We start from the raw sequence: 27,562 nt of genomic DNA, 5'->3' as shown, positions 1-27,562 counted from the left end.
ATGTAATCATGTGGTACCAAAGTTCCGCAAAATGCTTAAGCCTTCATTACCAGTACAGGGTTGCTTTCATTTAGTGGAAACTATTTTTTTTTTTTTTTTTGCAAATACAAGAGCAAAGCCTTTTTTATTTAACTATTTGGAAATGTATCCTACTCAGAGTAAACTTTAAGAGATAACCATCAAGCTTACTACGACCCGGAATTTTAAATGGAGTAAAAAGGTCATATGAAAAGACAATATCCCCTTGGGGGTGAACAACGTAAATCAAATCCAAAAGAAAAAAAATCAAAAACCAAAATAGATGGAATGATTTTATTACTTTCTATCTGTGCACCCCAAAGCAAAAAGTAATATTCAAATTAAAAAGAAGTGAGAGTATTCCAAATGCAGATGTGAACTGAGAAGAGGCACTTTTTTAGTTCATTGTATTGCACTGACAAGTTTAAGATAGCTGCTCAGAAATCTCCACCTTTAAAAATACACATATATTCATTTGGGGAGGTGACCAGAACATTTATTGGGAAAGAGGACTCTGTCATATCCAGAAACGGACTGGGTATGCAATCATGCTCTTCAAATAACTGGCATGCAGGGCTGGCGTAGCCATTAAGGTGAATTAGGCATTTGCCTGAGGCACAGATCATAGGGGAGGATGACCCAACTTCACGGTTAAGCTACTGAACAGTCGGTTGGCACTCTAATAAGATTGGCCTAGGGCACAAAATAATCTAGCACCGGTACTGCTGGTATGCTCTCCAGGGATGACTTTCATCTTTTTGATGAACAGTGACCAATCTCTTATTTGAATGTATAGGCTGAAATAACATCATGGTCTGACACTTTGGTTGCACAGGGATCCAAAAAATGAAATTGGTGTTCGGTCAATTACCCAGGTTAGATGGGTGCTCCCATGTTCTTCCACACTCTTTAAGCCTGGTCATCCTTTGAGGTGAGACCCATTCTTTTCCCATCTTCTAACACCACCTCCAACCAAATCTTCTTTGGCCTCATCCCCTTCACCTCCACCATCTTGGTGCATCTTTTCATTCAGTCGTCCTCTTCCTTTCACTTAATTGGTTCCTCCTTCACCTATCGTCTCCACATCAATCTTTCTCTTAACTCAGCAATTATCTTCTTTTCACTTTGTTACAAGCTTTATTTTAAGATTACTGCATAGAAACTTAAGAAGAACAAGAAGATTGGTTTAGATTTGGAGAACATTACGTGAGTCACACAAATATAAAGGGCAAGTGACATTTGTGTCGCTTTAAATGTGAGAAACAGAAAAAGCTGAGAAGATAAGAAAGTAAGTGTGCTGTGGACACATGAAAGGTTATGTAGCAATTATGGTCAAGAAGCAGCACACTGAAGAAATGCAATTCATGTGTTTCCTCCATTATTTTACTTTGAAACTCCATTTAAACCGGCATTCCTGGAGATTCTAAGCCTCTTAGTGCCAATTCAGATAATGACTGGGTGGTCAGGTGTTCAGTTTCATACTGAAGCTTGTAAATAGCTGGTTAACTTCATTACAGCCGAGTCAGAAAACAATGTGCAGACTACAAAAGCATGTAACAACTTTATGGTGACATTCCACTCTCTCAGAAAATGCTGTATAAGATTCCAATCACTATTGTTTTACTAATAAAACTTTTTTGTTTTTCAGAAATCCTCATACTAATCACTATTTGGCTACTATCTACAGTACAGTAATTAATTTTGCTTATGCAAGATAACCATCCGTACATTTTATTAAATTGTGAATGAATAAAAATAAATTCTTTAACATATTAATGGTAAACATTTTTCAAGTGACCATTAAGAGACGGAACAGAAAATCAGTACTGTGTGTGGATGTAAGAATCCCCACCACAGTTATGTGTCGCTTTGAAATGTGATGACCCTCACTAAATTCACTTTCACACTTAATGGAGTTAAAACTGGCACACAAGTGACAAGGGCTGTAGTCCAGAAAACATCTCTTATAGGATGTAGCCTCTGATGCCACTTATGTACAATATGTATCTGCAGTGCTAGAAATCTTATTTTATTTGTTACGTCTTGAGTATAATTACAAATATGAAATGAACTAAACAGAGAGACTAATTATAAAATGTATTTACCTGTACTTACCAACACATAAAACATAATATCTTCGAAAAAGCAATATAATGCACAAAAATTATTCATATTTACTTCCACACAAAGGTATAATATTTCATATCACTGATATTAATACAGATCATTCAGACATAAAATGCTGGGCGTAAAAACCTGCCTCTGGTTTTATACTGACATGACAAATGGGTGAATGGTTTGTGGCCTGGCTGTTCAGAATGTGGAACAAGGCTGCATTATGATATCTACTGGAACACATCTTCTCAACAATCTTTCAGCTTAAGGGCTGGGACATACTTGATGTTACTTGACGCGCATGTTTGCAGATGATGCTTCTATGCAAGCAGTGTACCGACTCTAGTTGCGTGCGAATTTATGTAAATCTGGTGGCAGCGTGAGATGCTGTTGTAAAGGTGCAAAAAAGGTGACAACAGCGACACAGAAGATGGTATGTGTGGCCTTTAAATGTATTGTGTCATTAGGATGAGGAATATGCAATGCTTCTATTGCCTATGCAAGAAAAGGATGAAGAAAAGCATATTTTATACTGTAATATATCACCATTTCATCACATTGAATCATTCATCAAACATCGAAGCATGCACATTGATCCTGTTGGAGCTGTGATGCAGCTTGCTGCGGTATCTTGTTAACATCTGAATTCCCATCTTTTTTCTCAGACATTTTCCACTTTGTATGGACATGTCTGTCTCGAATTTGCTTCCATTTCGTCTTGCACGTCTCCATCCACTTTCAAAGAGTCAATGATTTGGTGCCAGTTGTTCTAACAGGCATGTTTGTCATTATGCTTTTTGCCAGTACTGCAATTTGCACACGTGACACGTTAATTTCTGAAGACATGCTCAGAGGATACGTGGCAGCCCAAATGCGCAAAGAGTTGTGGGACTCTGGAACAATCTACCAGGACATGTAGTTGAAGCAGAAATCCTGATAACCTTTAAGAAGAATCTAAATGAGATACTGGTGCAGCTTAGCTATTAGCTAAACAAATGGGCTTGAGGGACTGACTGGTCTCTTTTTTTTTTTGCTTGTGAAATTTCTTATGTTCAACTGTTTTCTCCTCCATTGGTCAGATGTCATGGTGTCCTTTAAAACTTGAGAAAAAACATTACACAGTGAAGCCCTGGCTTTGAACACTGTCTAGTGTAGCAGTAAAACTTCCACACTTGCTTCCCCCAGATGTCACTGTACCATGGATTGTACTAAGTATCTCACTGTACTCTGTACCCTTGACAATACACTTGAACTTGATTTCCTCAGACATATCAGAAACAATGTGTCACCAAGTCTTTTTCAGTATTTTCTCTAAATGTATTTGTGCTTGATGCAAAAGTCACTATTTCTTGTAGTGTTTTTTAAAATTATATAAAAAATAACATTAAAACAGTTTTCTTATGCAAACATGCTGTTTTTGTGCTGGTATAAGAATTCAACTTCTTACAACTCTGAAGATGACTGAAAGGCTTTGCATTCTAAGGAATCTCACAATTAAACATTACAGTAAAAAAGATAACCAATCAAACCAACATATCAAATTATATGGTCCAATTGTGCTCTCTCATGACATTCGACTAAACAGATCTTGTTTGTGACTCACTGTGCAAAAACCCAAACCACTCAACTTCTCAATTATGCCGTTACTATGACTGCCAAAAACCACATCTTGCCTAAGTTACAGATTTTCCTTGAAATATATGGATATTGTCAAGTAAAAAGATAAAAACATATTTGGGGATCCTCACTTATGTGTGGTCTGTGGGACAAATGCCTGTGTGGCCACAGGCTGAAATACTCTCAAAGTCAAATACAACAAAGAACTGAAAAAAGGCTTTCTATGCTCTTCATTTTGACTGTGCCAGAAAAGATGTGTTTAAAAATGGACTGCTTAATTTCACTTGTTAAAAGGGCAAGTTCACAGTAGTTGAGCTTTGCATTGCAAATGTGGACCACAAGGCCAATATTAGGTTTGGATGACAAAGCCATGATGTAACACTTTTCAGAAAAAAAAGGTACCTATGCACATGTTAGTTTAAAAAAATCAAAATGCCTTGGATGGCTATCTCATTCATGTTATGCCAGGAAGAAATCTGACAATACAAAAGGTAAATAACAGATGAAGACCAGGAGATAAGCGAAGACAGCGAGATCAAATCAAAGTAGGGGTAAAAATATCAATGAGCTGAAAATTCCACAAACCAAAACAGAAGTCCGATTGGAAAAACAATAACAGTTCTGACTCCCTACATCGGATTTGTACAAAGTAACACCGCAAAGGTCTTCAACACATGAATCCAAAAACTTGGACACCAGGAGTAGCATGACATTATCTTAAGTAGTGTTGCCACAATGACATAGCGTGTCATGCTCCTGACTGTCACATGGTTGAAATGGGGTGTTGTTGCCTACAACAAAATGCCTGTAGCCGTCCAAAATGCAAAAAATGGCAGCCCTTGCTATCAAAATCGGTATTGGTAAGTTGTTGGAATCCACAATGAGTTGTTATCTTGATACCAGGGTCATGATTTTATGTTATAAAATATTACATACTAGCAAAATACCCGCGCTTCGCAGCGGAGAAGTAGTGTGTTAAAGAAGTTATGAAAAAGAAAAGCAAACATTTTAAAAATAACGTAACATGATTGTCAATGTAATTGTTTTGTCACTGTTATGAGTGTTGAGATACACACACACACACACACATATATATATATATATACATACATATACATATATATATATATACATACATATATATATATATATATATAACATACATATAATATATATACATATATATACATATTATATATATATATAATTGTATATATATATATATTACATATATATACAGTATATATATATACATATATATATATATATATATATATATATATATATATATATATATATATATATATATATATATATATATATATATATATATATATATATATATATATATATATATATATATATATATAGCAAAATAGCTGCGATATAAAAAGAAAGAAACATTTTAATATAACGTAACATGATATATATTGTCATATATATATATATATATATATATATATATATATATATATATAAACATATATATACACATATAAACATATATATATATATATATATACATATATATATATATATATATATATATATATATATATATATATATATATATATATATATATATATATATATATATATATATACAGTTATATATATATATATATACACATATACACACACATACATATATATACATATACACATACTGTATATATACACACACACATATATACATACTGTATATACAACATATACATATCTACATATATACTGTATATACACATATATATACAAATCTACATATATATATATCTACATATATATATTAGGGGTGGGACTCGATTAAAAAAATTAATCCAATTAATTAGAGGCTGTGTAAGAATTAATCTTGATTAATCGTATGTAATCGCACACGTAAATTTGCCCCAAATCGCAAATGTTTTTTTTTTTTTATTTAAAACGGTTTTAGTGGGCGACAGAATCAAATAATAGACATGGACATGAATATTGTAAACTGAAGCTGTTTTAATTTCTGAAAAAAGCTTTTAAACTGCATTTGAATTCAAAACAGAAACAAAAATATCATCCCTGGTTAAAATTGGGCAGACTTAAAAATAAAGTGGTAGTTTAAGTACTTTAAGTACATTTTCAGAATAGTATTGTCTTTAAATAATAATAACCAAAATTTCACCATAAAGTGCAGTTTTCTTCTTAAAAAATAAGTCAGAAACATAAAAGGTAATTTGACCAGCTTACTCTTTAAACTCTGAGTAACATTAGCCAAAATTATTTTGTACATTAGGCTAAAACAGTGTGATCATTGAACATTTTGTAATTAGATGTATTTAGAATTACTAACGGTCACGGAAGTCCAATGATCCCCAGTAAGAGCCACAAAGTCCGCTTTCTGTAATGCATCTAATTTTGCTTGCTTTTCAGTGTGCACAAAACCATGCTTTTATCAAGGCTTCGCTCGGGTTTTCGAAATGATCAGTCGTAGGAACGCGCTTTATTCCGACTCTAACATTTTTGTAGCTGTGATGTGTGCATCAGTGTAATGGATGTACCAGGAAATCATGCATTGACAAAAGTTCCCGTTTGCTTGGAATTGAAAGTGTGATTAAATGCGTTATTTTTTAACGCGTTATGGAGTACATGCATCGAAGCTTCTCAACTGTGCTTGTGCTAAGAAAGGGAAAATTTAAAAATAACGTAACATGATTCTGCGTTAACCTAATATTTTTTCATACGTCCCAAACCAAGGAGATGGGAAGGTAAAATGAATCGGTTAGCGCGCGTACATAGTCAGTACATTCCCTCTCGGAATCGAACCTCGAATGTCGGCGTTAGAGGCGAAGACTCTACAATTGCGCCACCGCTTGTCTATGCTAAAGTATGTATTGTAGATCGGGCTATAGATATACATTTATATATATACCCGTGTATCGCAGTGGAGAAGTAGAAGTTATGAAAAGAAAAGGGAACATTTTAAAAATAACGTAACATGATTGTCAATATACAGTAATTGTTTTGTGAGTGTTATTGAATGTTGCTGTCATCAAGGATTTGATTATCATTATTTCTTTCAATCAGGCTCGTATTTGTACGATGTGTTCAACTTACATTCCGTGTTTGTCAATCGTTGTAAAGATAAGAGGTTTCATTCATCGATTAGTTCCTTACTGCATCAATAAACAGCTCGTCTTCCTTTTTATCTGTGATGTGACAAACTGCATGCACGGGTTTTTTTTTTACGCTGTCTTCCTTTAGCGGGACATTGACTTTTTCCACCGTGTGCTTTGTTTCCACAGTAGCTGCATTTATGAATATGCTTATCAGGCGCTTCATATTTTTTGCTGCCTTTTCAATTGTGTAATTCGGTTTTTGTTCAGCGCTCTTTGGAACTGTTGCTTTTTATCTGTGCACTGCATCAGTTCACGTGAGCCACTCGGTGTACTTGCATCGAAGGTTCCCAGCTGTGCTGGTGCCATCTCGTGCTATGTCCATAGCTTTATTTAATGTTACCTTAGTCCTGGCACTTAAAACTTTCTCTCGCAGTTTCGCTGAGTTTGTGTCAAACACCACCCTGACCATCTCATCTTCCTCTCCATAAGCACAGTCCTTCACCCGTGAATATTTACCCGTGGCAGTTTGCTATTGGATTGCCGCTGACGGACGGCCTTATATGGGCAGGCACTAAATTACAAACGCCAGCGGCAGCCTGTCTATGAACTTAATTTAAAGTGTAGGTTTACATCGTGCTTTGTTTCCGAAGTAGCAGAACTCATGAATATGGTTGTATATGTCACTCGCTTCTTATTGTTTCGCTGCCTTCTCAATTATATAATGCATGTTTTCTTCAGCGCTTTTTTGAGGTCTTCCTGGTTTTCTATGTACTGCGTGATTACGTGGGAGGCGTGATGATGTCACACGAAACTCCGCCTCCACGGCGTTGAAGCTCATCTCCATTACAGTAAATGGAGAAAACTGCTTCCAGTTATGACCATTACGCGTAGAATTTCGATATAAAACCTGCCCAACTTTTGTAAGGAAGCTGTAAGGAATGAACCTGCCAAATTTCAGCCTTCCACCCACACGGGAAGTTGGAGAATTAGTGATGAGTGAGTGAGTGAGTGAGGGCTTTGCCTTTTATTAGTATATACATATATATACACATGTATATATATGTGTATATATACATATATATACATATATATATATACATATATATACATATATATATACATATATATACATATATATACATATATATACATATATACATACATATATACATACATATATACATATATATATATTAAGAAAAAAAGAAAACCTTTTTAAACTGAGGGAAAATATACCAATAACTATTTGTTAAGGATCTCTTTGTATACCATGTTGTCAGTTCAGCAGTCCGGTTGTAATATGACCAAGCTGTGCACTGAGATTACTTTTGAGAATGCAACGTATAGTTTTGTCCAGGAGGAAAGCAATGTTGCCTCAAATCAATGGCAACCTTTTGTAGGGTGTGTCCCTGAGACTTAATAATTGTCATCGCGAAGCAGAGTCTTACTGGAAATTTGAGGCATTTCAATTGAAATGGGAGATCAGAGGGTATAACAGTGATGGCAGGAATACATTCAGAGTGTGGCGCTCTGCTGGTTTTTTGTGTAGCTGCCCTCACACAGCTTCTCCGCTGCTTTATAAACAAATGCCATATAAGGCCGTCGTTTCTCCTTGCTTCGCGGTTCTGTACTGTTTTATTGTTTGTTTATTACGATTCTTATAGTTATTGTGTAGCTATTCGAGACTCACTTTACTGTTCAGGTACCCATTTCCTTTATTTAATCCGCGGCTTGTACGTTATTTTTGTTCGTTTATTACGATTATAGATATTTATTGATTCCCTTCTTTAGCTGACTGCCTGCTCATATAAGACGCTCCGCTGGTTTTTTGTGAAACAGCCTTTACACAGCTTCTCCGCTGTTTTATAAACGAACGACATAAAAAGCCATCACCTTGTCAATTGTGTAATGCGTTTTTTGAACAGGTTTGATGCATGGAAGTGATCACTCGTACTGCGTTCAGTCGGTTCACGTGAGCTGCTCTCTTGTGTGATGTTGCGATATACATGGCTTTATTTAATGTTAGCTAAGACCCGGCACTTAAAAGATTCTGGCTGCACTCCGGTTGTAATATGACGAAGCTGCGGAGCTCACTCTTGAGAATGCAACATATAGTTGTCCAGGAGAAAAGTAATCTTGCCTGAAATCAATGGTATCGTTTTGTAGGGTCTGTCCCTGAGACTTATTACTTGTCATCACGCAGCAGAGCCTTACTGGAAATTGGAGGCTTCTGAATTGAAATGGGAGATCAGAGGGTATAAAGGGGATGCGAGGAATACATTGAGTGTGGAGAAACTCTAGAGACAGTGTGTGTATTAACTTGTGGATTTTTCTGTGAGTATTTGGTGGCAGCGTGACAAAGTTGCTTCCGCAAGACCGCGTTAGCTGTGGAGCTCAACTCGGAGCATATTCTTTTCCTACCTTGTCAATTGTGTAATGTGTTTTTTGAACAGGTTTGATGCATGGAAGTGATCACTTGTACTGCGTTCAGTCAGTTCACGTGAGCTGCTCTTTTGTGTGATGTTGCGATGTCCACGGCTTTATTTAATGTTAGCTAAGACCCGGCACTTAAAAGTTTCTCGCTACAGCAATTTTAACTCCGTTACAAAGTGATCCAAAGGCTCGTTTATACCTCGTATCTTCTCATTAAACTTGTATCTCGCGAATAAAGTATACAGCGTTTTTCTTCAGCGCTCTTTGGGAGCTCTTCCTTCTTTTCTATGTACTGCGGTCACAGTCAGTTCACGTGATTACGTGGGCGGCGTGATGATGTCACACGCAGCTCCGCCCCCCCATGGTCGTCGCGCTAACGTCCATTACAGTATATGGAGAAAAATAGGTTCCAGTTATGACCATTACACGTAGAATTTCGAAATGAAACCTGCTTAACTTTTGTAAGTAACCTGTAAGGAATAAGCCTGCCAAATTTCAGCCTTCTACCTACACGGGAAGTTGGAGAATTAGTGATGAGTGAGTGAATGAGTCAGTGAGTGAGTGAGTCAGTGAGGGCTTTGCCTTTTATTAGTATAGATTCAATTCTATAATATGCCGCATTTATTGTTCTTTTTTCATCTAAATGAAGTTAAAACTGAAATCATATTCCTAAAATGAAAATATGAACCTATTTTAAGTAATAGTAAACATTCTTGACTTCAATCACCTCACTAAAACCTTTTTTTAAATGGATTTCAAGTTTTTCCACAGTCTCCACAGTAAGACTAGGAATATTCCACACATACTTTAGTACACTGTCTAAATGTAGCTCTTATCAAGTCCTTGTAAGATTAGTCCTAATTTTGTTGTATCAGTGTCAACCAATAATTGAGATTAGAATGTTTCATATTTAAAATATTGCTTTAGTATAAACAAAAATTGATTTAAAATTCTTGATGCTTCATATAGCTGGATGGACATTTGGTATGGAAGTTCACATGCATCTTTCATCCTGCCAAACTCACTTTGTAACTAATGCATTTTATTGCCACTTTTATAACAAATGTAGCTCGTCTACATTCCAACAGACAGCACAATAGAAATTTTGTTCTAAACATGATTATTACCCAAAAATTTGCTGTGAAACTAGAACACACCAGGAGATAATAAATGAAAAATAGGACAGGGCAATGACAGACAGGCAGAGGTAAATACCGAAAAGACAAGAGGATACAGTGACAAAGTCATGGGAGAATTGAAAAAGGTAGTCCTAATGCTAAAAACCAGTTGGGATCCAAAATGAAGGATAACTCTGTGTGTGTTCGCTATCACATTTATATCATAACTTCAGTTATATCATCAACATGACGACGAAGGTCACAAGAAAACTCAAAATGATGACGTGTAGACAATGAGAAACCTAACATTAACAAAAAATTATGTTAGAAAATTGACAAGAAAACAAATGTCAGGATTGAATTCTCCACAAAGATATCAGTAAAAGGGTATTCATATATTGTTAACAAAACCACAGAAAATAATTAAAAAAGAAACACGAATCATAACAAATGTGGCACTAAAGCTCTCCACTACATGCAGACCACCATTTGGGGTTAGTCAGAGATGCTTGTGAAAAAGATATCATATGCTGAAGAACATACACAATCTAGCTAGAAGTATGGACCTACCTCCCATGATCTTTTCTGTTTTCCAAACTGTCACCTCCTCTAGGCTTGACAATGCCTTCTTTCCCAGAAGCCTCTACATCTTGTAAAGTTGGAGGGCAAACTATGTGCAAGGGTGTGTGGCGGCCTTCACTGCTCGCTGTGCTGCCCCTCTTACTCCCGTAGCCCCTCAGCTCTGATTCAGAAGTTCGTTTCATGGCCTGCAGCTGTGCCAGAGGTACGATGTCACAGTTTTTGGGGCGGTGCCATACAGTCTGTTGTGTCACAGAGTTGTAGTAATAGAACCGGTTATTGTTCTGGTCAAACAGTTCCCACCACTGGTTTCCATCAGACTGCCGTACTTGGACGTTGGCAGGAGGTTCCCAGCCGCACTCCCCAGTCACCAGGTTCACGTACATGTGCTCCCGGGAGCGCGGCTCAAGGATCTCCACCCAATCTGAACTGAAAAGAGCAAAAGAAAAGGCATGTTAAGAAAGGAACATAATCAAATTTTTCAAATGTACAAGGTACTTTAAACTAGCAGACACCATGTCAGAACTTTCATGAGCCACATTGTTAAAGAGGTTTTGGGAGGGCAAGTTGTGTTGATTAGTTAGAATTTGAAATTACAAAGCATCCAAGCACAGTTTGAAGTCAGTGGTCTCCAAAACAAATGTGACATGCAACACTGCATCACTTTGAATTAGCTTATGTTAGACTCAACCATTGAATTTGCTCAAAAGGCTAAATAAAAGTACCCAGAACATATTGCGGTTGCAGCAGAATTTCCAAAAAATAAAATATAGAATTGTTTTCAAGATGAGCCAAACACATTTGGGAAATGTTATAAATGCCAAGATGTAAAAAAATCATAACTCTTGTCATTACAGTGCCTCTTTCAAAAACTAATGAATACAGCATGTCAAAGCACATATCACGTCTTCAAAAAAAAAAAAACCATCAACAACTGCGTTGATAATATGAACCAGTAGGATGTACAGAAAATATTCACAATTAGAATGATTAATGAGCTTCATAAGACAATAAAAAATTACAAAATAAAATAAACAAAGAAATCACAAGTTCTTATAACAGTAAGTTCAAAGCACTGTTACTTCCACGAGTTCCTGTGCTGGATTTCATTTTATTTTTTGCTTGTTACAGCAAAGAATGATAGCGTGTGCGGGGTGTGTTTGTTTAAAAGTAGGTACCAAATTGTATTTTATTTTACATTTTGCCTTTAATAGAAATCATTATTACAAAGAAACAAACAGCACTTCAGCATAAAAGGACATGCTTTTTTAAATAACAGAAACATACACAGAATAGTTCAAAATAATGCATTTCACAACAATGTATCATCATGAAGCACTTATGAGACAGCACTTATTGTCAGCCTGATATAAAAACAAAACTTCCACAGGTGGGTGATCCATCAATAGTTGCCTTATATACTTACTCCTTTTTAACTCCAAATATGCTGCCGTACAATGCCATGTTTCATTTTTACACTTATGGCAATAAAGCCGATTGATTTTAAATGAAAAAGGCAAAAATAAAGATTCTCAGGAAAGAAAATGCACCTGGCACCTTGTCATGTGTCTCAAGTCTATCTGGCCAAACTGTTTAATCAAGTATTCTGTAGCACTGCTTGATGCATCTCAACAAACAATGGTATCCCAGTCCAGACAGCAGGTACAAATCTAAATTTGTACCCTTCTCAACGCAACTCTGTGTCCCTAATCTTGAAAAGCTTGCCTTTTTGACTGTTGAGCAACTGCATTCTATAAAATAAAAGAAATAAAGCTAATCAAACAATAGTGCACAACCGGTGTATTTAGTTCAAGTCCTTTGCTGAAGCAGCTGTGTGCAAACGCCAACATCAGACAAAAGATTACAGCAGACGATGGAAGTGAAGCTTTCAAGTGATACTATGAGTCATGTGTATAATGATCACGTCTTGGTTAACGGTTTCATTTCTGGTGGGACACCCCAATGTCTCTTTGGTCAAACAGAAACTCTAAATTAGCCCCATTAGAGTGACAGTGTGCAGGAGTTGGGCCTGTGATGGAGTGGCAGCCCCACTGTTTCCTGCCATGCACCCAGTGCTGCTAGGATGGGCTCTGAACCCCATGATCTTGAATTGTATTATGCAGGTTTGAGAATATGTTATGATGGGAATTAAAACGAAGAACAAAAAGAACAGGAGATGGAAGAAAATATATGCATGATAACTGTACATTTGAAAACAATTCTTATTAAAGAACAACAGCCTTCCATAATTTTCTAGGTCATTTTGCCTTCTGCTTTCATTGGATTAATGTAAACTTAATGTGTTAAGGATTTTTTGACTTTCAGCATGCAACGTAAGTTGCCCATAACATAAAACTGCTTTTCTGGAATAAATTATAGTAGGTGGAAAGTTTTGTTCCTTGAGGTAGAAAGGCAGAATTCATCGGTAATTGTCACATTTGTGCCACTAAAGCAAGTACATTAAAACATTAGAAAGATTTCAATGAGAACAGGCCATTTAGCCCAACAAAGCATGAACCAAAATGAATGGATAACACTGGTGAGGTGCAGTGAAGCAGACCAGAACTTACATTTTCAGGGCATTATAGTGGATGCATATTGGGCTTTGTCTGCATCTATGCACAGTAATATCCACATCACGTTTTATTCTGAACTGCTTCTTTTACAGTTCAATGTACTGTGCTCCAGCTTATACATTGATTATAGACACTAAGAAGTAATTCTGCATGCATATTACTTTTAGGAAATAATAGCATGTGCAATGAGCCACATGGTGAACAGAGTTTCCTGCTCTAGCAAGATTTACTCTAGAGCAGTGGGGTGCCTTTAAATGCAGTCTTATAGTCTTTGAACCAAGATTTTGAACAATATACACATAACCATACACACACACAGACACAGTATTGCTATCTTAAACTGGTGTGCTTTAGAAAAAGGCATAAAAAAAAGATAATTGTCCTCATTGACTGTATGCAGTATTACTAACTTTAGATTGATTAGGGTTTCAATGTTCTGCTAATCACCAGTATTATATTCTGATCATGCATGGAAAATTAATGAAAAGACAGAGATGGTGACAACAAACATTTGCCTCACTTCATTTGTATGACCACATTAATTTACTCTGTTCTGTTTATACACTGCACCATGGGACTGACTATACACCTCAAGATTCTGCTTACCTATTACTTTACCTTTGCTAGTCTAGACAGGTAGACAGAAGTTTGTGTGCCCCGGGAGAAATTTGTTATTATACAGAAGCTCGATAGATAGATAGATAGCTAGACAGCTAGACAGATGGGCCTCTCTTGAAGTGATGTTACTAACCCAGCATATCATAGCACAGAAAAATCACTCTGGCCATCTCAGATTTGTAGAAGGTGTGAAGGATGTCACTTCCCACATCAAAGGAATACAGTCTTCTAAGGAAAAAGATCCTGCTCTGTCCTTTCTTGTATAGCTCCTCTGTGTTATGAGACCAGTCCAGCCTGCCACTGATGTGGACCCTCCAGTACTTGTAGGAGTGGACCACCTGTACATCCACTCCATGAATAGTGACCAGGCGTAGAAGTTCTTTGGTGCGGTGAAAGTCAATAACCAGTTTCTTGGTTTGTTGATGTAAAGTTGCAGGCAATTCTCTTTGCACCATGAAACAAAGTAAAAAAATGTATACATGAACTTATTACTGATAATCAATATGCATATCACATGACCCAAATATGAGAAATAGAAATGATACTGAAAACAGAATTCTTTCCTAATCAGTCCATGTTCTGAGCCTGCTTTGTCCAGGTTAGGGTGACGGAGGGTCACTGTAGATACCGGCATAAATGGTGCATGCAGCAGGTAAACCTTAATCAGGAGAGCAATAGCCTAAGGTTACACACACGCCTACACTTGTCGAGAATTTTAAAACCAATTCATGCATACTAATTTATGTTGATGAGAAGAAATTATTTAAAACAAAATCTGTACGTTGTTAATGAATGGCTGATATATTGTTAAAAACAACAGATTGCTGTGTTAATGTATATGCATTTAGGTGTTGCCTGAAACAACTATGCTAAGGATGTTAAATTAGATTGAAATGGGTCAATGATCATCTTTGGTCTGTTGCAAAATCTGTATACTGTACGAGAATATCCAAAATTCAGAATCATATTCAAGACTAGAATACGACTGGGAAAATAATAATTATATGAGATTTCAATTTCAACAAAATCATTGGAAAGAATGTGATTTGAATTATGTATAAATGAACATATATAAGAGAAAGAGACACTGCTAACGCAAGGGATAATTGAGGAAATGTATAAAATACATAACTGCTATTCCAGGCAACAATTCTCATACAGGTAAATTATACTGTATCTGCATGTGCTAATGGAGGAATGTAGGTAAATGAGATGTTACTAAATGAAAATAGAACCAACTTGGGCATGTGTCCTTTCATACTTTACAAAAAATTTCACAATGGCCTGTGCAGTAGGCTTATTTTTGTGCAAAAATTAGATTTTTATTACTAATTAGTAAAACAATATGTAGTGCAGTTTTACTATCTTTAATTCACGAAGTTAAATACACTAACAAACTATATCTCAACTGTATCCAGACTCTGCAGGCAAGAGGATTCAAGACCTAATAGGACAGCATAAGACTACAAATCTACAACTCTTCACATGTTTTACAATTTCAATATATTTTTCAAACATTTCTATGATGTTGCTTTGTGGACTGTAACGTTAATGGATATCAGCCCCCCACCCCAATAGTTTCGCTTAATATTTTAGTAATTCCCCTTGTGTACAAAAGCTGTTTCCATTCAATTTTCCTCCCAAGTTCTGCCAATAAGTAGATTTGATTAAATTACAGTATGTAGCATGGCTATGCAATATTGAAATTGTGTGATAAGTCTGAGTAGCTGGGAGCCTTACTGGAGCTGAGCTTTAACAAAATTCACATGCTAAAGGCATTAAGTGAATTTTAATGCTAAGGGAAAGTGTGCTGATGGAATTGGCCCTGACCTGAATCAAAATCTCTAGAGAAAACACTAAACATCCAACGATCATTTCAGGAATATACAGTAGGAATCCTGTAAGAGCCAAATCCTTTAAGTTAATGTTAATCGTAAATTGACCTTACTTTTTGCTTAGTTTGAACTTGAATATTAATGTAGCTTTAACATAGATGGTTCCACCTCCTATAAGTTAAAGATAATGGAATGTTTTTAATGTTAGAGTTGTGTGACAATAGGATAGCCCTTAGACTGAAGTTAGATAGCTAGAGAGAAACATGAACTGCTAGCCAGGTAAGCATTAAGGGCCTATAGTTATGTACCGTTACGTACACATGTGTTGTGAATGAGATAGCATATAGAAACCTCAGGAAATGTAACCTAGAAGGTTAAGCCTCAAGCGGAAAACCATAGACAAGAAATTTCCCTTCTCCTTTTTTTTTTGGTGTGTATTATTAGCTTTCTTATATTTTGTGTGAACTGTTTGCTTTGAATTTCACCAAAATATTTAAAACAAATACATTTGGACTGTGGAGTTTTTTTTTTTATCTTTTACAACAAGTGATACTATTGCTGGAATGCCTTTCTAGTAACTGTGTTTGAACTAATTTAAACTACTACTTGGAAACCAACAAAAATCACTATTACATTACATATCCTTAACACAATGTTATATACTACGTACTGGCCACAAATGAATGGCCAGAAATTAATCTAAAAACTCACTAAGCATCTACTTAGTTTGGTGATGATCTTATGTTGCCAGAAGAATTTTTAGTAATGTGTGGGGAGTTATAAAAATGAAATGGCAACTCCCTTCCTAGATGTCATTTTTCATGAAGGTGCAGTGTAAAATGTATTTATCTGCTTATATATTTATTACTTATGTATCCCATGGTTGTTTAGAGAGTAGTACCATGACACAGTTTTTAGCACTGCTAACTCACACCGCAGATTCCTGTGCTTAAACCCAAGTTTGTGCACAGTTTGCATGTTATCCCAGTTTTTGTGAATTTTTCCCCAGTTACTCTGGTTTTTCCTCCCACATCCCAAAGGCGTGTAAGGTAACTAAACTGGTGTGTGTGTGCCTTGTCAGCTCCTGCCTTACACCAATACTGCTGGGATAAGATCTGACCCCCGTACTCCTAATACAATATGGCCTCCATACTCCTGGAATAAACAGATACGATAACACATTGATAATTTGATATTTATTTAGTATCATTAAACTATTTGAGTTGTATGCTCGGCAGGTCAAGGTTTATTCAGGGATCATATGGGGTTAATGACTGAGGCAGGAAATAAACCATCATAATAGCATTTGCCATCATCTCTTCTCTGTCTAGACTTAGGGTTTAGGGTTTACAGTGGGTGCATGCCATTATGTTAATTTGGAACACCCCCAATAATTAATTGTTAAACAATTCTGCCTCACCGTTCACCTTTAATAGGTTATGCACATCACATAAACTCTTCAAATTTCCTTTATCATCTCCCTCTATAAGACAAGTGCCACACCAGTCTTTTCTGCCAGCACCCAGTACTCTTGTGGGTGTAACATGATGCAGACGGTGTGTTGTTCTTCAACCTAAGGCATATCCTATCCATGACCTTTCTTGCCATTGTGATCTCTACTCTAATCTTATTTCAGTCTGCTCTCTCCAGATGGCCTCTCTGCACCTCCTGACAACTGAAACTGCTGTGCGACCGTGCGTGCAACCTTCTGAAAGACATCTCTCCTCTGAATCAAGCTCATAGTTAACTGTCAGTTCATGGAAGCTGACTTACAGATTTATATAACCACCAGCAATGAAACGCAAAAAAGACAAAACTTAATAAGTAGCCATTTCAAGGTCACAATTCAGAATGATAATATATTTACCATAATAAATGATACAAAACAGACTGTGAGGAGAAAAATGAATAAAATAAAATGTTTACACAATAACTGCTGCAAAATCATCCAGTACAACACCCCTTACATTGTGAGTTAAATGCAAATCTTCCAAAGTACAGTAATCCCTCGTTTATCGCGGGAGATAGGTTTCAAGGCCGGCCGCAATAATTGAATTTCCGTGAAGTAGGGACACCATATTTATTTAATTATTTAACGTGTATTTGAATGTTTTTAAACCCTCCCTGTACTGTTTACAACCCACCTTTTACTCTATTAATAACATGGACCTACCTAACATTTCCTGGGGCACCTCTTCCACGGTTTCCGAAGGTGTGTCCGTAGTAGTAGTAGGAACTGGCTCTTTTTTGCGAGGCTGCAAAAACATTGTGATCGGCAGTTGCTGCCGCTGCTTCTTTTTCCGGTTGAAGAGCAGCTTGTAGGCGGTCATGACGTCGTCGACCTTGTTGCAAAATTTAACCGATTGAACAGCGTTTAGGCTCAGCACCAGCCTTGGAAGAAGGAGCACGTTTGGGAGCCATTGCAGGGGGTGAAAATTGAAGCGAAGTTCAACACAAAGAAACCACAAACAAAATCACACATAGTACAGTGTAAAGTAAACCGCTCAGCGAGAAAGCATGAAGCGAAATGACCGCGACAGAGAAACAAGGGGAGATGCTGTAAGATCTGGGCATCAGTCAAAGCACCAATCACAGGCCCGATTAGAAAGCGGGAAGCTGTGATTTGTCGTCTCCCTCCCATGTACCAATCACAGCCCGTGTTACAACGCACTTAGTCACCAAACTTGTTTTGTTGTTCTTAGACTAGGAAATACTACTACTATATTTAAAAACCCGCGAAGTCATGAATCCGCGAAAAGTGAACCGCGAAGTAGCGAGGGATTACTGTATTACCCTAATTGTACACCCAAGGGAGATCTTCACAGGTACATTATGCATCACTGTGACCTTGTTAGGACTGAGTGTAAAAGTGGACCACTGATCATTTATTTCTCTTGTATATAATGATGAGAGCAAACTCCAATGGAAGTGCAAATTGTGAGTGGGGTCTATGACAAAACAAACTAACACTTTGGAAAGGTGGTTAGAACAGAAGAGCGTCTCAGTGACACCCCCTCATATGTAAAAAAAAGAATTTAATATCAAAGGTGTGCAGGAGGTGTGAATCCCCAAGTTTTCGTTCCTCTTAAGTGCTTAAGGCAGAAAGCATTCATTCAGCATGAATGTGTCAATTAAAACATTACTGGCAGTTTATTTCATGGATAAAGACAGCATTATTTATAAAGTATTTCATATCTGTCACCTTGTGCCATTTTTTTCTTTAAATTTTAAATTCAAAATGATCTTAGAGTTTTTTGTAAAAAATAACTTAAGGGTGAATGTAGTGTAATGGCAGAGCACCTGATTTTCTAAAAGTCATCCTAAATAGTTCATCCAGCTGTTCCCTGAAATGCTTTTTGCCATTGTAATTCTGGCAGCTGTTTTCTAAGGGCTGGCCATGCGGTGATGCAATTGGCACACCTGGTATCAGGTTATTTAACCAGAAGAGCACTCTGGCATGCTGGGGATGAAGAATTGAGCAGTTACTGGCTTGCCACTACAAGACGTGCATGTATCCTCAGGCTCATACTACATAGTGGTCAGAATGAAGCCCATAGTCTACACCCGATCATCTACGAGCTGACTCATCAGTTTCTGTGTCATAAGTTGCAGCAGTGTCTAGTAGTGACAGGGATCAGGCTAAATTTAGGAACAGGCCGATATCAGTGAGCAGACTGTCTGACACGAGGTACACTAGCTCTGCCCTGAACTGAATTACACTGTGTGATTATCAACTTTTAAAGAAAGAGGAAGTGAAAACATTGTGAACAATTCTGTGTACTTGAGAGTACTTCAAGTGGGCATTCCTCTATTTATTCCCACTATTGGAATGAAGACTATATCAAGGACTTTAAGCTTCCTCGACATTAGATAATGGGACTGCTCTATCAGGCCAGACATCATCTTATTCTGACCTTCCCACTTGGGTGGTGAATTACTTCTCCTTCCAGAAAGGTAACTGTTCTCTTGGGTGGTGTAAACCCTTGACAATATGCATACATTGTGAATAATGTGAAGTTACTGTGCAAACTAAGAGAGACCACTGAATGTATTACTTGGAGATACATAAGATTTTTTTCCTGTTTTGTCACCCACAAATTTTAAAACTTGCTTAAAGCTTGATTGTCATTCCCAGCAGTGCCATCATCTATTTGGCATTTTCACTTTCTTGTTTCTGTGGGTTTCTCCAGGGATCCTGGTTTTATCTCATATCCCAATGACTCTCTGATTAGGTTAGATGGCATATGCTTTTGTGAGTGTGACCTTTCAGGTTTGTTTCCTGCATTGCACCAGATCCTGTCCTGTGTCTTGGACAGTTTATGTTAATGGATGACAGACATTAATTAAAAGTTTTTCCTTTATAGCTCTTCTATAGAATAGTCAAGGTTGCTAGGATTGGTTTGTGTATAAGATGTTACATTGTTTGCCAAGGTTTTAAGGGCTACACTAAACTTGAACTTAAAAAACAATACTAAATCAAAACCAAAACCAATTCCTACAAATATGTTTGCTCGAGCACAAGTTACTCAATATAAATTTAAAGACGTAAAGTTTAGAAGCTGTTTAATACAAGCAGCTATCTTTTAACGGCACAACTGTCATACATGATTCTCCATGCTCATCACGTTCTTAGCAACATATTGCATCCAAAGTTCCAAAATAGAGGAGTCTATGAGAAACAAGAACACAAAATGGTACAAGATGACACCAACAAAATATCAATTAGAAATATGAAATTAGAAATATGAGTAATAATTGTAATAATAAAATTAATAGTGAATCAAAATATGATAGGACCAACACATTTCTAATTGTGAAACCTGATTTACAGTTGACACATGCTGCGAACTAGCATAACACGACTTACATTTGTAATTGTGATTTTGTTCCTACAAGTTCAACTCCACTCCACTTCATACAACAGTGCACAATTTTGGATGCAACCAATACAATTATTATGTATAAAAGAACAAACTATTTACGCAACCATTTTACTGAGCAATGAATAACCCAAATTACATAGTCTGAAGAAATTTAAAATGCCACATGAACATGTACATATCTTGCACCCATCTTAATAGCAATACAAGTATGTGAATGCCAGCTGTTAGTACAAATAAACACTTTCAGTATAACACAGGGCACAAATGAAGGCTGGTTAATAGTCAATTTCGAACAAACACTACAAGACTGTTCTTTCCAAGGAGAACCAGAGATATGTGGAACACATCAAGTTAGTAGAAGATATTAGCCCTATAGGTACCTCAGTATCTTGACTTGATGATATGTTGCAGAATTTGCTGCAATGGGACTGATGTTGGACTGTAAGAATTGTTCTTATGTTCTAGTGAGTGTTGGTGTGCCTGACTGGGCCATGAGATGATGGCCTGACACCTCTTCCAGAGTTGGTCATTACCTTACACCCAATGCTGCTACGATAGCCTGCAGTTATCAGCCACCCAAAATTAGATTAAGCAGATTTGAGAGTGGTATGTTGTTTGATGTCCACGTCAGCTTCCTTTGAGGCTTAAGGGTTGAAACTTAAATGTACAGACATAATGTTTTAAATGTGCATCATTTAAAAAAAAGTCCTACAGCTAAATAAATCAGTGGTGGTTGTAAATCTTAATGTGCATATCCAATTCAGTTCCATTGCTGATCTTCTTTTATAAGCAATGTGATTTGCTTTCCAAGTTAATTTGTTTGACATAATAATGCAGCAAACCCCTAGATCTGTAACCTCTAGATTTACAAGGCTACAGGTAAATTTTTCTTTTAATTAAATCCATGCATTCTGTAAGCAAACAGTGAGTACTTATGGGTCAACCAAAAATATGTAGATCTGAAGGATTTTCCAGAAAGGTTAATCCTTTTTCAGAAAACCACAAAGTTGCCAGTGTGTGTGATAGTAACTTAAATGAGGTTGTTATTGTCTTGTGCAAATAATGGGAGATAAAAATAGTTTGTAAACTAAATACAAGCAATTGCACTTTTTATTAAAGTTGTTTCTTTAACCCTCTCTACAATGGCCAAGACAAGTCATTGTATGAACTAGAGGCTGGTTACTGCTGCTCTGGAGTGGGGCAATTGGGCATAATGTTTTAAATGGTAAAAATATAAAGCAATGACAGTCAGACAACCATCTGTCACAGTGCACCTCTAATCTAAAATGACCAGCAACAGCAAACTCTGGACCTGGTGGGTTACAGACCAAAGCTGAGCACACAGGTCCTTGACAGAAGAGAGAAACTATGAGACAATGATATCAAGTTATGGCTGACAAATAAGGATTCAGACTTTTCAAGCAAATATTCATAACTATGAAGAAAATATTCATAACTAATGGCTTTTACCACACTGTTGTTAATGCGTGAAAGTTTCAGGATCCTAAAGTAGATCAGATGTCAAAGAGACATCTAGGGGGGAGCTACAGTATGTCATCCATGTATTCATTTTGCTCAAGGTCACAAACAGCCATTCACATGTAAAGGAAGACCATTGAATAGAAAGGTGCTGTTGGACAGGGCAATAAAAGAACAGGCAAAAAGCATTTATAGCTTGTGTGTGAGCTTATTGAATCATAACATAGAAGTGGAACCCAAAAACCAAAATGCATAAGCTCAAGAAATGGTAGAATATGACTAAAAGCTAAGATGTAAAAGAGGAAACCAGCAGTCTGCTACAAGATCCCATATGAATAAAAGTTAAATTTTTAAAAACATGCAAGAAACAGAAATGAATAGCTTCTCTATTAGTGCATATCAGTACTCTGGAACTAAAAGCTACTCCCTCCAACAGGGTGATATGTTTTAACTTCAATTGCAAATCTACTCTAGCTTTATGAATAAATTTACCTCCTCTAGTGTGACAAACAGACTGTGACCCTAATAGGACTGGAAACTAACAGTTCAACTTGGTAGCATTGTGGACAGAGCCTTAGGGAGCCCTGCTCTTTCCATAAACTAACCTTAAATCCAAAGTGGACTGTCAACCACTTTATTGGATAGTTCAGTGCTTAAAGAATTACAGTATAGGAATATTCAAATATCCACAGGTCTTCTCAGACTCCAAATCCCTCTGCTACCATACAGCATAGCTGACAAGAGAGCAGGCACCTGACTTATAAACAAATGGTATGCACAATCTCAGTCTACTGAGAAACCACATTGAGTAGGTCTAGCAGATTTAAATGGAAGTGCACAGTCGTGTAGCTGTGGGTTATAGAGCTTGGCCTACAGCGTGAACAGTGGAGCCGCTTGTGTGGAGTTTGTGATTGTTTGTTCTGGGCACTTGTAACACCAGGAGAATGTTGAATTGCTCATTCAGACCATTGTACACCACTATTCCACAGTGGCCTAAGCCCACCAAGCACCTACTCACTTCAGCTTGGCAAATGCAGGCATCTGAGAGGAAATAGCATCAGAATGAATGTGGGTTGTGTGGTTTGTATGTGGTAGACTTTAGCAGTTTCAGAGTAAAGCCATTTAAATCATTATTTATGGCTACATTAGTCCAGGGGAACACAATTCAACTGCCTATAAAAGCAGGCATGCTCCTTGAGAGTATAAGGGGTCATAAACCTTTTTAGAACAGTGGGGGCACCAGATTGTCCTTTTTTAAGGTAATAAAAATAGAAAATATTTTACATCTGAGTTACATACACTTAATATGAGACTCACCTCCACTACAGGGGAAAAGGCTACGGAAATACTATGGATGGGAACATGCATGATATCAAGACCTTGCTCTGCATATTTCAAGTATCCTTGCCTTCCAGGATGAACATTAGCTACACAGGGTCAGCACAGTGCTTAGTGGAACTCCCTCAAGTGCCTCCGGTTCAAACCCCAGGCTCAGTCTCAGTCTGTGTTGGTGTCTACATAAGTCTGTGAGAGTTTCTCTCCATGTACACCAGTTTCATTCCTACATCGCAAAGGCATGTAGGTTAGGTTAACTGGTAGCTCTCAAATCACTCAGCACAAGTAAGTGTGTGAATGGGTACTTTGCATGTGTTTTTGTTGTTTTTGTATTTAATATATATAATTAAACTATCACTAAGTATTTAGGTATTGAATATGTTACTTTGCTACATCCCTTGTTTTCATTGGGTGGAACCCCACAGGCAGGTCCACCATAATATCATTGCTGAAGGACCACCCTTAACCTATTTATTTTGGCTGTTGGCCCGGGGCCTAGTAAGAGACATTTTGTAAATACTGTTGAGATTTCTGTTTTTTAGTTACTTATTTATGTTACTGTTACCTACCCATCACTACAGGTAGCAATTCACAGTCCATTGTGGTTCATTCAAATGCGCTTGGGAGTTGGTGAGTCTGTTTCTATTATGCTGTTTGTGAGATTCTTTTGGATTTTTGACTTTGTTTCTGGATTCCGGGGGACTTTGTTCTCTTGGATTCATAACGATCCTGTGCTTTTTGCCCTGAATGCTAACCAGGTTTGATATTTTTCCTTTGTAGTGGCCATTTTTGGGATATTTCAGGACTTTGTACTTGGGAACACTCAAGTTTCATAACAGGCAACCCCTTTCTGACGTATTTTTTCCCTTCCTTAACCTTTTGTACTTCTTTTTCGAAAATTCTTGAAATCAGAGGTTTACAGTCATCCACTCATCAGAAGGGAATTTTTTAAAAAGTCTGCCATTTGAGTTTGGGGCTAGGATGCCTGGGGTGTTGCCTACTTCTGTGGCCCAAACCTAGCACAGTCCTAGTCTGGTTTTTATTTATTTTGAAGCCTGCTAACCTATTTTGCTATTTTGGTGTTGCTTAAACACAACACCCATAACACAACACCCAGCCATGATTGGTTCCCAATGTTGCAGAGATTGCTTCCAGTACCCCGAACACTAAAACTTGAACAAGTGAGTTAATTAAATTGATGAATGTTTGGCTTTACCAAATCTTTGAAAAGCATTCTTCACCTTTAGTATGCTTTTGATTTCTGTCCTGTTGATTCAAACATAAATAAAGAATAAGCAGACAGCACGACGTGACATGAATTACTCAGGATATCACAGAGCGTGGGGGCTTCCAGGTAGGAGGAGTTCTTAAAGAGACACAGAGCTTTCTGCTGCTGTTTCACACACTATTCTCAAGGTAAACTGTTGTTTTGGAGTTGCATCTCCACACACAGGAAATAATCAAATAGAAATTGATCACACATTTTTCTCTAAACTGTAGTGATTTACCTCAAATGAAACTGAAGCAAGGACAAACTCAAAAAAGCCACTCTGCCCTTAAGAGCATGAGTAGTGTCACTACCGATAACCAACACAAGTTATTCCCCCACAAGGCATGACAACATTTACTGCTCTGTTCTGACCAGATCTGTGTAGCCATAAACTAGAGAGGGAGTAATAGTACTTCCCAAAAAGTAAAGCACTGTTTACCCACCCATTAAGTATACAAAACAACCATGTTGCAGACATTTTTGAGAAGTGGCCACACAGGTTTAGCCATCTTCAGCACTCACATTTTGTTAGGCAAACAGGAATAATAATCTAAAATGTAGGTTACAATATATACACAAACACGCACCCAAAACACAGAAGTGAGAAACTCCATTTAAAAACACAAAAAGAAACAGAAGGTGTGAACTTCATCCTGCACATCTGCTGCAGCACTTTGCACCTTGTTGTTTAGCAAAACGGGGGGGGGGTTATTGTTCCAGTCGACAATTCAGGAAAAGTCATAACAGCAGGTTAAAATGGCCCCAAGGCTTTCTTGTAAGGCAGGAATTTATGATTCCCTGACTTTACAAATGAAAGAACAAAAAAAGAAAAACGGTGCCTCTTATCATTCACTAAATATGTAACGTGGTCCCCCCTTGTACTTGGTTAGAGGGTCACAGTGACAGATGGTGGAGGTTACCCTCTGTCAATCGGCTTCCTTTGCTAAAATTAACAAATGTAAAAAAGTGAAATATTTCTTGAAACAGATATGGCATGGTAATACTAGTCTGGGGTAAACGGGGACCAATTTGGAGAAAGATGACATTTTGATGCCAGATTGAAAAAGGATTAAATGTTGCATTAATACAGACTTTCAATGATGTGCTCACATTCTATGGAAAAACATTATCATCTTTCTAGTAGGAAAAAACATGGGATTGCTGTTTAAAGTAGTAGCACATAGTGGGACAATTCCAAGATAGCTATTTTACATGAACTCACCAGGACAGAGGAGCAGCACTGCTCTCCCATCTCACTTCACTATATATAAAATTAAAAATAATGATATTTGCCATTCAGATTGACAATGGTGAAATGCTTTACTCATTCATTTTGCTTTTTATTTGAATTAAAAGATTAGCAGTAATTATCGATTTACTTTTTGTGCCTATCAAGCAGCATATCAACAATGACCTTACATTTCTCCAAAACTCAAACTAAAAATACACACAATGGTGTTGTGATTGTGCCATTACCTGCTTAGCTGTCAAATCAAGTGAGTAGTGATGTTGTTGTCATAAACACATGACAACACTCTTATAAAACACTGCACAAAATGGCAATGTCCAGAGAAGAACACCTAAAAAGGTGGCACAACAATATCACAAAACTATTGATAAAAATAAATAATAATACATTTAAAAAATCTGATATAGACAGCATTTAATGAGTTCCTCAAACTAATAAACTTATAGGACCCAGAATTGTACCAACTTTACCTCATCTCAAAATGTGATACGGAAACCCTATGATGTAATAATATTCTTCTCCATCCAGTTACAGAGTCCACTTTAGCTAGTACAAACCATAATTCACATGCACATTCACCACGTTTAGAGCAGTGGTGTCAAATTCAGAGACTGGTGGGCTACAGCGGCTACAAGTTTGCATTCTTATCACTTCCTTAATTCGTCACCAGTTACTGTGGCTAATTTAATAATTTACTTTTTTTCCTTAACCACTAGACAAATAATGAGATGCAAAATGGGCCAGCAGATGACTAGCTAAATTCAGGGGTCTACCACCATTTTCACTCCAGTCACCCTAATTAGCTTTTGGCTTGTTAGTGTTCTCATTAGGCCACACCAGTCAATTCCAAAACTGATCTTCCAGATGAAATCATCATCCAGATGCTGGGTAAACCAGAAATTTGACAAATGAGAGAAGACCATGCACTCTGTCAAGTTTGTTTGTTTAGCTAACAGCTAAGCTGTCCCAATATCTCCTCCACATATGTTTTAATGGTTGTCAAGGTTTCTGCTTCAATTACATGTCTCTGTAGTTTCTTTCAGATTTCCACAACTCTTGGTGGAAAGAAGTACTTAATGTTTTCAGTCCTAAATGCATTTTGACTTGATGTTTACTAGTGTCCTCAAGTACGTGATTCACCATTAAGCTGACAGATCTCTCCTGGATCTACTTTATCAGCGCCTTTGAGGATATAAAGATCTTGATTAGGTCTTCCAGTGGTCTTCTCTGCTTGTAACAAAACAGTCTGTCAAGTCCTTATGTTGTGGGATGTACTTTGTTGCTCTCCTCTGCACAGCTTCAAGTGCTGCAGACCAAGCGATCAATATTTTTCATAGCTTTACTTTTTTCT

The 27,562-nt window shown here is 37.1% G+C and overlaps 1 protein-coding gene across 1 annotated transcript in view; it reads right to left on the bottom strand.

Moving 5' to 3' along the window:
* arhgap46b (Rho GTPase activating protein 46b) overlaps positions 1–27,562 on the bottom strand; it is a 181,110-nt gene that overhangs the window by 95,136 nt on the left and 58,412 nt on the right. Inside the window, exon 2 of the mRNA XM_039776576.1 lies at positions 10,958–11,395. Coding sequence (XP_039632510.1) covers positions 10,958–11,395 — 438 coding nt within the window. The remainder of the gene's footprint in view (positions 1–10,957; positions 11,396–27,562) is intronic.

This window comes from Polypterus senegalus, chromosome 14, assembly GCF_016835505.1.
Source record: "Polypterus senegalus isolate Bchr_013 chromosome 14, ASM1683550v1, whole genome shotgun sequence".
In the NCBI taxonomy this organism is placed as follows: domain Eukaryota; kingdom Metazoa; phylum Chordata; class Cladistia; order Polypteriformes; family Polypteridae; genus Polypterus; species Polypterus senegalus.
This window is presented reverse-complemented; position numbering and strand designations above follow the sequence as displayed.